Source organism: Prionailurus viverrinus, chromosome C2 (assembly GCF_022837055.1).
Source record: "Prionailurus viverrinus isolate Anna chromosome C2, UM_Priviv_1.0, whole genome shotgun sequence".
In the NCBI taxonomy this organism is placed as follows: domain Eukaryota; kingdom Metazoa; phylum Chordata; class Mammalia; order Carnivora; family Felidae; genus Prionailurus; species Prionailurus viverrinus.
In genome coordinates this window covers 6,853,845-6,869,748 of record NC_062569.1, presented here as the reverse complement: position 1 = coordinate 6,869,748, position 15,904 = coordinate 6,853,845, and the positions used below count along the sequence as shown (strand labels likewise).

The following is a 15,904-nucleotide window of genomic DNA, read 5'->3' as shown; positions in this document are numbered from 1 at the left end:
TTTGCTTCCCACTGGAATTTTAGGATAGAATGTAGTAGAACTTTGAAACTGTTTCTGAAAATTTAGAACTTGTTTCCAAAAAAAAAAAAAATACTGTTAATGATAATTAGCTCTCATCTTCTCCATATACTTAGGTGGTGAAGATATTTTTATGACAGAAGAACAGAAGAAATACTATAATGCAATGAAAAAATTAGGATCCAAAAAACCTCAAAAGCCCATTCCGAGGCCTCTGGTGAGAGCAATTGATTTGTTCTAAACACATAGATCTATTAAGTGGTCTTGAGCTCAGATGTCTACTGTGCCATTCTCCTTTATTTTTTAAGTTTACAGACATTATCTAAGAACTCCATAAAAACCCAGATACCCTAGTGTCTTTAAGGAAATGAGACATTCAAATTCAATAATAAGAACTTAGGCAAAAAACCTTTCATTTGCTTTTTGGTAAGCGCACAATAGGTGTTTAGTATATGCTCATCGCAATGATGTGAACTTAACAGTTTAAATCTTTTTTTTCTTTTTTAATTTTAAATTCCAGTGTGGTTAACGCACAGTGTTATATTAGTTTCAGGTGTCGAGTATAGTGATTCAACACTTCCGTACATCACTTGGTGATGATTGTGGCAAGTGCACTCCCCCCCTTTTTTTTTGTACGTTTATTTCTTGAGAGAGAGAGAGACAGAGAGAGAGAGAGAGAGAGAGAGAACACAAGTGGGGGAGGGGCAGAGAGACAGAGGGGGAGAGAGAGAATCCCAAGCAGGCTCCACACTATCATTGCAGAACCCAACGCGGGGCTCAAACTCACGAACCGTGAGATCGTGACCTGAGCCGAAATCAAGAGGTGGACGCTTAACTGACTGAGCCACCCAGGCGCCCCACAACAAGTGCACTCCTTAATCTTCATCACTTATTTCAGCCCTCCCCCTACACACCTCCCCCTGGTAATCCTCAGTGTGTTCTCTGCAGTTAAGAGTCTGTTTCTTGGTTTGTCTCTCTCTCTCTCTCTCTCTCTCTCTCTTTTTCCTCTCTTTGCTCGTTGGTTTTGTTTCTTAAATTCCCCATGCAAGTGTGATCCTATGGTGTTTGTCTGTCTCTGACTGACTTATTTCACTTGGCTCTAGCTCCCTCCATGTTGTTACAAGTAGCAAAATTTCATTCTTTTTATGGCTGAGTGATATTCCATTGTGTATATCCACCTTTGCCCATTCATTAGTTGATGGACACTTGGGACTGTTCCCATAATTTGGCTATTGTAGATAAGGCTGTTATAAATATCAGCGTGGATGTATCCCCCCAAATTAGTATTTTTATATTCTTTGGGCAAATATCTAGGAGTGCGATTGTGGGACCTTAAGGTAGTTCTACTTTCAAGTGTTTGAGGAAACTCCATACTGTTTTCCACAATGGCTGCCCCGGTTTGCATTCACACCAACAGGGCAAGAGGGTTCCTTTTTCTCCATGTCCTTACCAACACCTGTTGTTTCTTACGTTGTTAATTCTGCCCACCGCGACAGGTGTGAGGTGATTTCTCCCTGTAGTTTTGACTAAATCTTGACCAGTGTAAAATGTATTTATACTATCCTCGACCGGTCTTTTCTGGTGTGAAGTCTAGGCCATGCCTACTGGCTTCCACCTCACCAGCATTTACGACGAAGTTTCTGTGTCGGGAGTTGACACACCTTTTTCCGCAAAGGGTCAGATAGTAAATATTTCAGGCTTTGCGGGCCACGTGGTCTCCACTCTGGCATTAGCACAAAGGCAGCCGTAGACAGTATTGAACTAATGGTCATAAAGCATGGCTGTGTTCTAGGGCAACTTGATTTATAGACACTGAAACTTGGATTTCTTTAATTTTCACATGCTGACATTTTATTTTTCTCGTGAGTTTTCCCCCAAACATTAAAAAAATGTGACACCCATGCTGAGCTCCCAGGCAACACAAAAACCAACTGCGGGCCAGATCTGACCCCTGCTCTCTGTGAATCGTGCTTTCTCAGGTAGCCTGGGGCTGTCTCAGGCTTGCAGCTTAATTGAGGCTCTGGAATTGGGGCACACCAGATTAAAAAGGGATGGCTAGCCATAGTTAGCAGCTCTGACAGGTGAGTTTCAAGGGAGGGAGGGGGCCGAAAAGTTCAGGAAGGCAATATGGAAGAGGGGCTTGATGTCTGCAGCGTGTAGAGGACATAGAGACTTCCACTCGAACACGAGACCCCAAATGATCCAAGGTATGTTTCGTTTACTGCTATTCCCGTGACGCAGAATAGAGCGTGGCACAGCGTGTATTGTCCGTGACCATTAGCTGAGTGAGAGGTTATGTTCGAGGGTCCACACAGAGTCCACGCCACTAGGATTAAATATTTGCGTTGCGCTAAAAATACCTGTGAGTGTTCGGGCAAAGGGTTTAGAATTTATACCAGGAAGAATTTTTCACTGGGAGGTTAATGATATAACTATATTTGAGGACATTGTCATTTGACCTCGAGCCAACAAAAAAGACAGAGAGAATTTTTATTTGCCCGTGGGTTTTGTGCAACCGCTGATTTGGGACTGGTTGGTCCTAGGTTTGAAATTAACTGGAAGACTCAAGAGGCACAGTATGTTCCCACGTATTTACCCGTCGACCTCATAAAGGGTATGAAGCAAGCAAGGCAGCACACAGCCAGACAGATGTTGCAAGGGCACAGATGCAGCTTCTAGGCCTTTCCGCTGCACTTTGCATGCTAGGCTGCAAGCGCTGAGCTTCCGGTGGGCACGAGCTACTTTACCCCAGGGAAGCTGCCACCTCCGTGCTTGTGGCCCATGGATTGTCTGCGGGTAGGTGTCACCCCGTAATCCCCTGTGTAGCTGCAGCTTACCAGTCATAGCTTCACACCGAGCGATTCCAACAACCGAGTATCATTTCCTCAGTTAACACATCACGTTTACGTTAACTTCTATGTTCCAGACAGCAGTCTTGCAAGAGGTGAATACATACTCGCTGATGTCCCTGAATTTAAGACTTTACATCAGCTGTTAGCACTTAACTTGCAACTTAATCTCCCTACTGACATTAAAAAAAATTTTTTTTAAATGCTTATTTATTTTTGAGAGCGAGAGAGACAGACAGATCGCAAGTGGGGGAGGGGCAGCGAGCGAGGGAGACACAGAACCCGAAGCAGGCTCCAGGCTCCGAGCTGTCAGCACAGAGCCCGGCCCGGGGCTCGAACCCACAAACTGTGAAATCATGACCTGTGCTGAAGTCTGGCCCTCAACCGACTGAGCCCCCCAGGCGCCCCTCCTACTGACTTTTTTCAATCTCTAAAATCTAAATATTATCTTTGGGACAGATGAATAACAATTGCACGGGCGGGGGGGGGGGGAATCTAACTGTTTTTACCTGAGCAGTGATGCATTTTCTTTTTAACAGTAGAGGAAGGGATCTGGAGTCATTTCTGATTCTTCCTGAACCATCCACACAGCGGCGGGGGGGAGGGGGCTCCATTACCGGTTTAAAAATGATACTGAGGTGCAGGATTCACTACATTCTAACGCTTTTTTGTACATGCAAATGCTTTTTTATCTCTGCCAACTTAGCTACCTTGTATTCTTGATCTCCTCTGTTTGTCAGAGTTGAACTCTTAGGCCTAGGCTTACCCTCCCTCGCTCTTAGTTCTTGCCACTCACTGGGCTTCCCCGGACAGCGCCCTTAAAAGTACCTTTTCTCCAGTTCCTTTCTGACTTCCCAGATGCATTCTCACATAGCAAATGCAATTGACTTTCAAGTTTCTCCTCCAGACTCCTTTAATGATTCTGGGACAAAATTTGGAAGACACCAACTTACGTGTAGTATCCCTCCAGTGCTGTCCCTAACCCCTCTTCTCCTTGTTCTCGCCCTTCCTGACTGATGCCGTTCACTCTCATGGTTTTAAGTCATGTCGGCACTGGTGCCCTTGAACTCCACATCTGCGTTCCAGCTCTGCGCCTGAGCTCCGTACCCATACCGTTACCTGCCCAGGGCCCTCGGATGCCTCACTGGTGCCTCAAACTCAGTGTTGTCAGGACAGATCTTAACATCTCCCTCCGAAATTCCGCACTGTCTGCTCTGTGGCTGGCTGACCGGTTCCCCCAGCCTGAGATGATAGCCTCAGCTTATCATTTTCCCGCAGCCACCGCCATGAAAACACACTCCTTCTGCATTTCCTTCCCTCTTAGCTCTTCGACCTAAATGCTTATATCTCTCTCCACTATCACCACCACCAGCCACCATCATCTTTTGCCTGATTACCGTAACAGATGCTAGGGTTCTAATGATGATTCTTAGGGGTTTAGGAGCTTTCCAAGTAGACTGGCGTGTGTATATTTTGATTGGGTGATAATACAAAATACCTTAACATGTACATATATTATAAAACAATCAATTTATAGTCAAGCATGCCATGCAATATTAGTGTCTGAGTTTGTGTTCAAGAATAGCTTTCCACTAAGAGCAAAGTAGTGCTTCACAGCCATTAGATTACGGAAAATACAGTGGAATAGTTGAGTCATATCACTGCGTGTGGTGGGTTAGGTGTGCAAACTTGAGATAGAACCTGTACCAGGGCAACTGTGCATCGTATGGCCATCTGTGTACCAGCCAACTGTGCAAGTTCACCACCAGTAATAAAATGAAATCATTTTTCCACTTCTGTCTTTAGTAATCATTGCCTCACAATCCCATTTACCTAGCCTTATTTTCAAGTGAGCCACATGTGGAACATTGGCATTCAAGAACTGCTCGCATACAGAGTTTGGGTTAAGGACAAGGTCTGACTATTCTGAATTAATGAACGGAGCCTTGGGGATGTGAATTCCATTTTGTCCAGCATACTTATGTAAGCAGGTATTATTGAAGTCAAAGTAAAGAAACAGCTGAAGTATAGAGACCAAAGGTCATCTTTGTGTCATTAAATCCAACATGAGCTGTTCTATTTTAGCAAAACATCATCCATCATACCAAAGTTATGCTGTCACTGAGAATTTTTAATTTTTTGTGTTTTAAAATGGAATTAAAGCTGTAAGCCTACAGCTTAAAAGCAGTCATGTAATTAAATTTAAATGAACATGTATATGCAAGAATTTCTTGCTTAAAAAGGGTGTTCGTTTTTCAAGAAACTGCTTTAATTGTGAGGGAGGACAAATTCTGTCGTGTGTGTCTTCCTTATGTACGTGACTTCGTTCTTACAATGCAAAATGATCTAAGATTTCTTTTCTTTTTCCCCCTCTCAGAATAAATGCCAGGGTCTCGCGTTCGACCTGGTCACAAACCAGGTCTTTGACGTCATCATCATCATCCTCATTTTCCTCAACATGGTTATCATGATGGCTGAATCAAATAACCATCCCGAAGCCACAAAAGCCATCCTTGAGGAGCTCAACCTGGCCTTTGTGGTCATCTTTACAATTGAGTGTCTCATCAAAGTCTTTGCTCTGAGGCAATACTACTTCACCAATGGCTGGAACTTATTCGACTGTGTGATCGTGGTTCTCTCTATTGTTAGTAAGTAAAATCAGAAGCCAGAGGGGCCTTCCTCTGAGAGCTAGAAGTAAATCTTATCATTTGGTAGCGTGTCCAGACTATCCGCAACGCAACAAATTAGGCTTAACGTGGATTCTGAGAAAAATAGGTGTACTGATGCCATTCTCGCCTGGGAAGTTGCTAGGAGATACGGAGCAATTTTCATTCTCTTGACTGTTTACATGAGTGAAGTAGAGAGTCCAATAAATGTGCGGATCCATTTATTCAGTGGAGAGAGACAAAGTTAAGATGACCTTAAAGTGTTTGTGGGGGTACCTGGTACAGTCACATAGTTGAGCCAAAGCTCTACCTTTCCTGCGCAACTATAAGCTCTCGTCAGCATCTTTTAGTTTGGAGGATTTGGCACTTAGTTCCCACGGTTTTCCTTAGTTCAAAATCCATGTGGATATCAGATCACAATTACTGTATCCCTGGGACATTCCTAGGCCCTCTCTCACCTCCCATACAGGGCCTCCATGGCTTCCAAACTGGGCTTCCAAGAGTGTGTCCTAAAGATAAACAGAGCTTTCTCTTTTTTCTGAATCCCACGTTAACCTAAACCGCAGCATGAACGATGCTTGTCTCTACTGCTTGGACCCCATTCACCAACCAGCCTTACTCTATAATCAGTATATTTTTCTTAACATAAGCAGGATTACCTAGAAGATTTATGGAAGAAGAATACAGAAAAAAAAGAGCTGTTGCTGTATACCTTTTATAACACACATACATACACACACACATCAACTTTGAAATTAAATTCTTCATGGCTAAACCGTGAGAGTTAACACTCTGGGTTTTTGCAGTTTGCTTTTAACTAAACCGATAATTTGACTTTTTATAATTGTGTGCAACCACCCAGAGGCCATTCTCGTAGTTCAAAAAGCAATGAAGATAATGAAAACTGATTTCACAAGTGGGAGCTTTTGTGCTCCTTCAGAAAGGATGCGTTCAACAGATACGCGAGATCAAAATATTTTGGTTCCTATCACTACGGCAGCAATGCCGATGTTTCCAAGAACGAGAAAATGGTACAGATGATAGTCTGTTCTGGCTTCTAAGCCATGAAACTTATGTAGATAAAGTTTAGCAATAGATCCTTCCACCCGCCTACAGTGAAATGGATCGCTTATCTTCGTCAATCACTTCCAATCCCAAGTCCTGGTGAAACTGACAGCAACAGCAAAACCAGAAAACTGTGGTAAGGATGGGTCTTGGCACAGCCCTCGGAGAACTTGAAGAGCCCTTCCTCCAATATGTAGAGAGCAGCTCACTTATCCCACCACTTACTGAGCTCCTTCCAGGCAGTGCCAGCCATTGTGCAGTTTGTGGGAGTATCTCTTACTTCTGTCCTTTGAACAACTGCTAGGCAATTTGAACAGACCCCAGCAGAGCACTGTATCGCATTTTGCTCCAGTGGATGAGAAAATGCATGCGCTGAGCCAAATCCTACTCACCGATGTGGGCAGCATTTTATCTGCCTTTGCCAGTAGATAGATATGCCACCCAACACTAAGCTTCTACGCTTCCTCAAGCTCTTTCCTAAGCTTTTAGATAAATACAAAATGAGTGCGAGTCAAAGTGAATCTCTCTAGGAGTTGACGAGGCAGGTGACGTATTGAGACTTACTCACCTTAAAGAGTCAGAAACTGAGAAATTAGCTGCACACCAAATCTCATGGTACACAGAACTGAGCTCAGATAAAGGACGGATTACTGTTGGCTCAATTAGTCAGAGAAATATTCGTGGAGGAGGTGGCCTTAAAGGGTGGACCTCCTCCAGTTGTTGCTAAATTGGAACTTAATAAATTCCACATCTACCAGCGTCGGCTGCAAAATTAACATGTGAATTTAACTTCATTGGCACAACGGGGCAGCTGGTGAAGTATATTATCCACCACTTCTCTTTAGTCATTAGGTGATAGCAGACAATTCTGGCTGCCCACCCCCCCTAATGACCTCAGAGGACCCCCCAGAGCAAGACCAAGGCCATATCTACACAGGGTAAGCAGGTTCCAGCCGTTCTATAATATTTAGGCCAAAATGTGAGCTGTTTCAAATCCTGTATCATTTCCTTGCAGAGCAGGCGATGAGAGAACAGGATGACATTTTAGGGCAAATATTCAGCTGTTTGCGGAAACCTCTGCTCGAGATGCTCTTTTGGGGGGTGTCTACAGCAATACGGAAAGTATCTCCAGTCCCTCAAGCTTTTTGAGCAGACCCCAGGAGTCCTTCCTTGGGATGAGCATATTGACAAATATGAGACGCCCATGGCAGCTTCCGCCCAGATTTGAGCCTCCCAACACCTTCTCCCTCCAGCCCTGTCATCACCTGTAGCAGGCTGTGCTCACATTCCCCTACACAAAGAGGAACTGGCCTTTTTAAGGAGTTTTGGGGTTAGAGTTTCCACAGTTTCTGATGACAGCTCAGGTTCAAGCCAACCTTCGGTAACAGACATTCCTCCCTGCGCTCTAATCTGAAGGACTCCACCCTTAGTTTATCTGTTTTCCATCTGTTTTCCACTTCCATTTCCAACAAATACGGAAAAATATTTATCCCGTGAATGACTTTCAATACCCGGCACAGAAAATGTACTTCGAGTGTATGAGATAACTCACAAAATAGTCTTTTATAAACTGCATTCTCTTTCCATTCCTTGGGTGCCTTCAATATTTTAGATCATCTCCTATTCCATCCAAAGTCCCATCTTAAAGTTGTACGGTGCTTGGAAATTATTTACCAAGTTAAGGCACAGATAGATATTGCCCTGATGTTGGTAAGGGTGCGGTGCGTAAGTTGCAAAGTACCGAGAAAAGTCGGTCACGCTAAGATTCCAAGGCAGGAGCGACAAGCTGCATCTGAAAGCAGTGTGCCTGCTGGAAATTAATCGACCTATCTCCTTCTCCTAAGGTGCCATGGTTTCTGCCTTGGAGAACCAGCAGCACATTCCCTTCCCTCCGACGCTCTTCAGAGTTGTGCGCTTGGCTCGGATTGGTCGGATCCTGAGACTTGTTCGGGCAGCACGAGGAATTAGAACCCTCCTTTTTGCTCTGATGATGTCCCTTCCCTCTCTATTCAACATCGGTCTTCTGCTTTTTCTGGTTATGTTTATCTATGCCATTTTTGGTATGAACTGCTTTTGCAAAGTGAAGGAAGGGTTTGGAATTGATGACATATTCAACTTCAAGACTTTTGTTGGCAGCATACTCTGTCTCTTCCAGATCACCACCTCGGCAGGCTGGGATGCCCTCCTCAGGCCCATGCTGCAATCAAATGATTCATGCAACCCCAACTTAGACAGCCGTCACCTCCCTGCCATAGCCATAGCCTACTTTGTTAGTTACATCATCATTTCCTTCCTCATTGTTGTCAACATGTACATTGCTGTGATCTTAGAGAACTTCAATACTGCCACTGAAGAAAGCGAGGACCCTTTGGGTGAAGATGACTTTGAAATATTCTATGAAGTCTGGGAAAAGTTTGACCCAGAAGCAACACAGTTTATCAAGTATCCTGCCCTTTCTGACTTTGCCGATGCCCTTCCTGAGCCTTTACGGGTGGCAAAGCCAAACAGATTTCAGTTCCTAATGATGGACTTGCCCATGGTGAGTGGAGATCGCCTCCACTGCCTGGATATTCTCTTCGCGTTCACCACTAGGGTACTTGGTGACTCCAGCGGCCTGGACAGCATGAAAGCAATGATGGAGGAGAAGTTCATGGAGGCCAACCCTTCCAAGAAGTTGTATGAACCCATAGTCACCACCACCAAGAGGAAGGAAGAGGAAAGATGTGCTGCTGTTATTCAAAAGGCCTTTCGAAAATACAAGCTGAAGATGTCCATGTGTGCCTTAGAAGACGGGCCTCGCTCACCACTCCAGACACTCTGCAATGGAGACCTCTCCAGCTCCGGGGTGGCGGAGGGCAAGGTCCACTACGACTGAGCCCCTACCTCCACCCTTACCTCACAGCCTCACAACCTTGCCTCCGGCCTCTCAGCTCCAGGGGTCCACAGCTCGGTGTGTGAACAAGCAACTGACCCCCCAGAATAGCCATCCCATTTCTTTTTCTGCCTAAAAGAAGTGATATGTCAATGTGTATTTCAAATGGTTCTTACAGAGATAGACGATAAGGCTGCCTGACTATCAACCACTGGCAGTATCTTAGCAAGGAAGACACTAGAAGGGCTGTAGAGGACACACCAATGTTAGGATTGAAGCACAGTTCAAATCATGGAGAAAAAAAAGAATAAACAAAACAAAAACCACATTAAAACTGTAGATGGTGTTTTTCCATATTGTTTCTAAGCACATTGTTCAATACCTTCGTTCAGTGTTTTCCCCAATGCAAGTATGTGGCTTATCCCATATAACTCCTTTGCATGTTGAGTAAAAATTCAAAACCTGCCAATAAATAAATAACCTATTGCAGATATATATTTTTTTTTACCAGCCATTAGTATTTTGGTTTTGTTTTGAACCTAAGGCATGATCTTGACTTCTCAGTTCCCACCCTATCTTTCACCAGCTGCAATCTCCGTTATATACATTTCGAAAAAATAAATAAATAAATGAGACTTTTAGTTGGCCTTTCATTCAGATGGCACACTAAAAAAACATCTTGTTTGGCGGTTGTCTAAGGAATCATTTAAAAGTGGTGCTTTGCTTCGAATTTCGATGGAAGCCAGTCATATGCTGATAAATGTATAGCAGCTGGCTCTTCAGGAAAAAAAAAGGGGGGGCCACGATTTGTAACATGTACTGATTTCTGTGGTGAACTCTCCCATCAGGCCTGATTTCAGGCTACCGACATGATATTACTGAATGTGGAGCGGGGAAGAGATGCCCGACCAGTTCTCATGAGCTGGCCCCGGCACACCACTGGCTGGAACCAGTAAGAAAGCCTCCCTTAATGGGGCGCCTGGGGGGTTTAGTCGGTTGGGCATCCGACTTCGGCTCAGGTCATGATCTCATGGTTTGTGAGTTCGAGCCCCGAGTCAGGCTCTCTGCTGACAGCTCAGAGTCTGGAACCTGCTTTGGATTCTGTGTCTCCATCTCTCTGTGCCCCTCCCCAGCTTGCACTCTGTCTCTCTCTCTCAAAAGTAAATAAACATTAGGGGAAAAAAAAAGAAAGCCTCACTTAAAATATCTGCAGTGGCCACCTTGGGCAGGGAGAGCACCTTCTTAGCCACACACGGACCCCTGGGTGGGGGAGCCGTAGCGGGTGAGCTGATGAGCCCTATATCCAGTTCTGGCTGAATGAGTGAAATGCTGTCCAGAGAACCAACCAGGCCTCTCTCAAAAGGCCCAGGACCTCCCTAAAAACTGGAGGTGTCTACAGACCAAGACAGGCTTGGCAAGAGGCTGCCCTGGGGGCGGAGAACCTACCTCGTGACAGTGGAGGCGTGGAGGAAAACCCTGTGCAAACCGGGGCTGCAGGCAGACTGGAGGGGCTGGTGACTGCCAGCGGCCCCGGGTCTCAGGTCTGAGCCTCTGACCTGCTGCTCCTTGTCGCGGGGAGGGCACAGGCTCTGCTTCGCTTTAGCCACAGACTGAGCCACGCTTCCTTCACTAGATGGCAGCAAATGCCCGACGTGCTCTTTTCCGAGCGCTGCCCGGCATCTGTGTGTGAGCCTGGCACTGGGAGACCCAAAGGGCTAAGGGAGGAAAGCCAAGGCGGGAGAATTATCCAAATCCTGGGCGGGTGCTAGAAGTCTCTCTCCTCTGAGAGAGCTCGCACCATGCGGGGCTCCAGGATACCCCCAGGACACAGAGACGATACTCTGTCCTCCTGGGGCTAAGCTGCATGTCCAGGGCAAACAGTCCTACAGGCACAAGAAGCCAGGCGTCTTGTCTTCTGAGTTGTATTTCCAGGCAAATCAGCCCCTGCTGAATTCAATCGACAGCCATGTCCCTGAGGGCCAGTGCAGGACCACCCTGGGTAAACTGCTCACAGCCAATAGCCCTTAACGTCACGAGCACATACGCTGGTGGGGAGGGGAGTCAGACAAGGACTCATGGGATAATAATACAATGCAACGTAACAGGTGCAGTAAACCAGGGACATCCCTCTGTTCTCGAGAGTGTGACTGTAGTAGGCAAGCTCCCGGGAAGGCTTCACAAGAGAAAGTGGGGTACCCGACGTGACACTGATAGATGTGCAGGATTGTGGCAAGGGAAGCTGGCTCGGGAGGGTGTTGAGGTGGAGACGGAGGAGGTGGCACCGTGGAGGGGAAGGAGAAAGGTGTAGAAGGTGTAAGGAAGGACCGGCCATCCAGCTGACCCATTGGGACGTAGAGCACCTTGGTGGAGCAGCCCCAACAGAATCTTAGAAATGGGCTGTTCTCTGAAGAGCCTTAAATGCCAGGGTGAGGAGTTATAACATATTTAGGTAATAGGGAGGCACTGAAGGTGTTTGAAACGGGGAGAAAAACTAATCAGAGGATGCAGGGTGGAATACAGTGGAAAGAGAGCAGAATACTGGTCTTGGAGGGGAAGAGGCACTGAGGAGGGAGGCAGAGGCAATGCAGTGTGACCCTAGGATGCTTGTGCCCACTGACCGGCCGTGGTGCAGGGATCCAGGGGGAACCTTAGGATTTGAGGGTCAAGGTGACAGGGTAGACAGCAGTACAAGTTGCCAAGTTCATGACTATAGGAGGGCAAGAAGTCATTTGATTTCATGGGTACAGCGGAGGAAATTTTTTATATAAATTTTTTTTAATGTTCATTTATTTTTGACAGAGAGAGAGAGAGAGAGAGCATGAGAGGGGGAGGGGCAGAGAGAGGGGGAGACCCAGAATCCGAAGCGGGCTCCAGGCTCCGAGCTGTCAGCACAGAGCCCGACACGGGGCTTGAACCCACACACCGTGAGATCACGACCCGAGCCGAAGTCGGACGTCCAACCGACGGAGCCACCCAGGCACCCCTGGCAGAGTAAATTTTTTATTTTATTTTTTATTTTTTACCAGTTCGGAACATTTTTAACAGTTGGGAACATTTTGAAGGTTTAAGATGCCGTCCAAGTGACGGTGTCCGGCCAAGACCGCGAGGATAAGGCATGAGCAGGGATGGCGTTTGAAGCCCCAGGAACAGATGAACTCCTGGAGGAGAGGAGCATACCCAGATCTAGAAGGAGGCAGAGGCCTCGCCCCGGGGGGACATGCTTTCAGAGGGTAAAGACGAGGAGGAGAGACAGTTCGGCCAAGGGCGTGGGGAGGCAGGGGAAGGGAAACACGATGCCAGGCCGTTTGGGCGTGGAGCGGGCTTCACGAGAAATTCACAGCCAACAGGACGAGTTACGTGGTCCCACCTTCCCACCCGTTCCACCAAGAAGCAAGCCAGGAACCAGGACGCGGGGTCGTTGGGTTCCAGGAAAGGACCCCACTGCCCGCTCTTCTCCCTGTCTGTGAAGCAAGCATGAGACTTTGTCGTACACACAGTCCGGGCTCGGGAGCCGGCTGCTCGGGGGAGCCGTCTTGGAATGTCAGCCACTCGTGTTCGTGCTCGGTGCCCTTGGGAAAGTTGAAATCCTGCGCGAGCTCCTCCCGCTCCAGGAGGGGGAGCCGCCGGTCGCGGAGAGCTTGTTGCCTGGCAACACAGAGAAGCGCCAGGGCCATTCACTGGGCAGTCCTGTCCCCGTGGCTGCACAAGGAGTAATCAGAGAGGCGGTAAGGAAACAAAAGTAACATTTATTGAGAGCTTATTCTGGACCCGGCCACTTTACCGGGACGACCCCGTCTCATCGGCACAATGGCTCTATTAGAGACTGGTTTTAATCCTCACCGTTCTAATGAGAAAACTGAGGCATGTAGGGGGTATAAGAGGCCTGTTTAAGGCCACCTAGCCAGCGTGGGGCTCTGGCAGGATTCAAACCCAAGCAGTCGGGCCACAGAGCGCAAGCGATCAACCGCTGCCCTCCACTGGCCAGACACAAAGGGGTAGTGTGACTGGAGTCTGGGGGGGGGGGGGGGGGACAGAGCCTCCCCGGTTACGTCCGTGAACCTTTCGCCACCCCCCTCTTCTCCCCTGGAGATAACGCATGTTTTCCAAGTTCTTGCATTGTGGAAACATCCCCTACAGCGGGGGGACACAGATGCTGTCCCCCCACCCCCTCCCACCCCGCACATGTCACATCCTCAGTTCTGTCCATGTACTCGGTTCCCTAACATTTTGATGTAGTTTCCATCCCTTTCCTGCTCTCCCCCTCCTTCTCCAAACTCCGGTTAGTCTATCTCCTTTTGGACAATTTATGTATGGCTATGGATGTCAGCTTCAAGCGTGCTGACGTGACCGCGATGGTACAAGAGGTATCGTGGGGGTGCTGATTTAGTCCACCGTAATCTCCATCCCCGGCCCAAGCCACCCGGGACAAGCACACAGTCCCCCGAAAACCACTGCGTCTGCTGAGCCATTGGAAGTTCGAACGCCCTTACCTCCTCTAAGCTCTTTTCGTATTTTGAAATCACTTCCGGATCCAAATGTTAAAATCACTTCCGGGTCCAAATCACACTGATGCACTCTGTTTTTTTCCCAGCTTTATTGAGGTATAAAAATTGTGTATATTTAAGGTACACAGCATGGTGGTTTGAGACGCGGATACATTGTGAAATGATTACCACAATCAAGCTGATTCCCGCATCCAACGCCTCACTTAGCTTCTTAGCAAGTGTCCGGTGTATGACACAGTGTTATTAACTATAGTCACCCTGCTGTACGTTCAATTCCCAGAACTTAATTCATCTCGCAGCTGAAAGCTTACACCCTTTAACCTGGCTATGTTTCCCTTTCTTCACCCCACCCACAGCTCCTGCTGCCCCCCTTTCTACTTTCGGGTTCTATGAGTTTGATGCTTTCTAGATTCCATAGATAAGTGAAATCATGCAGCATTTGTCTCGCTGGGTCTGGCTTACTTCAGTTAGCGTAATGCCCTCCCGGTTCTTCTATGTTGTCACAAATGACAGGATTTCCTTCTTTTTTCATGGCTACGTGATATTCCATTACCATTCCAAATGACATTTCGTTCACATTTTTAAAATCTGTTTATCTGTTGATGGGCTCTTAGGTCATTTTTACATCTTGGTGGTTCTGAATAATGCTGCAATGATAATTGGAGTGCAGATACTTCTTCGAGAAAGTGATTTCATTTCCTTTAGATATATATCCAGTAATGGGCCTGCTGCACTGTACGGTTAGTTCTATTTTTTATTTTTTGAGGAACTTGCATGGTGTTTTCCACAATAGCTGTACCGATTTACATTCCCACCAACAATATACAAGGGTTCCTTTTACTCCACACCTTTATCGACACTTGTTACGTCTTATCTTTTTGATAATAGCCATTATTTTTTTTATTTTTGAGAAAGAGTGAGTGAGTGAGGGGCAGAGAGAGAGAGCAAGAGACAAAGGGCATCAGAGTGCAGAGCCTGGAATGGGGCTCGAGCCACCTGATGCGGGGCTCGAACTCGCAAACTGTGAGATCATGACCTGAGCCGAAGTCGGTTGCTTCACCAGCTGAGCCCCCCAGGTGCCCCTGATAATAGCCATTCTAACAGGGGTGAGGTGATATCTCATTAGTTTTGACTTGCATTTCCCTGATAATTAGTGATATTGAGTACCTGTTGGCCATGTTTTATATCTTTTTCGGAAAAGTGTCTACTCAGATCCCTTGTGCGTTTTTAAATTGTGTTATTTGGTTTTTTGCTATTGAGTTCTTTATATGCTTTGGATATTAATCCTTAATCTGATATATGCTTTGCAGATATTTTCTTCCATTCCATAGGTTGCCTTTTCTTTTGTCGATGGTTTCCTTTGCTGTGCGGAAGCTTTTTAGTGCGATGTAGTCCCACCTGTTCATTTTGGCTTTGTTGCCTGTGCTTTTGGTGTCATATCCAAACAATTATCGCCAAGACCAATGGCAAAGAGCTTTTCCCCTATGTTGGCCTCCAAGAGTTTATGGTGTCAGGTCTCAGGACTTTGGATTGGAGAATTTAATCCATGTGCACGTAATTACTGAGAAGTAAAGACTTACTATTACCATTTTGTTAATTGTTTCTGTCTGTTTGTAGTTCCTTTCTTCCTCTGTCATTTTCTTCCTTTGTTATTTATTTTTCATGGTGGTGTGGAAGGCTTTAATTCCTTTCTCTTCATCTTTTGCGTATCTCTTGGCAGTATTTTGCGTTTGTGTGGTTATTACCACGAGGCTTACATAAAACATCTTATGGCTCTAACAATCTCTTTAAAACTAATAAAAACTTACATTCAATCACATACAAAACCCTATACCTTTACTTCTCCTGTCGCCACATTTAATGATATTGACATCACGCCTTGTATCTCTTTATATTGTGTATCCATTAACATGTATTGTAGCTACAGTT

The 15,904-nt window shown here is 46.2% G+C and overlaps 1 protein-coding gene across 1 annotated transcript in view; it reads left to right on the top strand.

The window, feature by feature from the left end:
* Nucleotides 1–9,758, top strand: part of SCN11A (sodium voltage-gated channel alpha subunit 11) — an 86,675-nt gene extending 76,917 nt beyond the window's left edge. The window contains exons 25-27 of the mRNA XM_047875156.1: nucleotides 135–235; nucleotides 5,245–5,515; nucleotides 8,443–9,758. Coding sequence (XP_047731112.1) covers nucleotides 135–235; nucleotides 5,245–5,515; nucleotides 8,443–9,473 — 1,403 coding nt within the window. The 3' untranslated portion in view covers nucleotides 9,474–9,758. The remainder of the gene's footprint in view (nucleotides 1–134; nucleotides 236–5,244; nucleotides 5,516–8,442) is intronic.
* The last annotated feature ends 6,146 nt before the right edge of the window (nucleotides 9,759–15,904 follow it).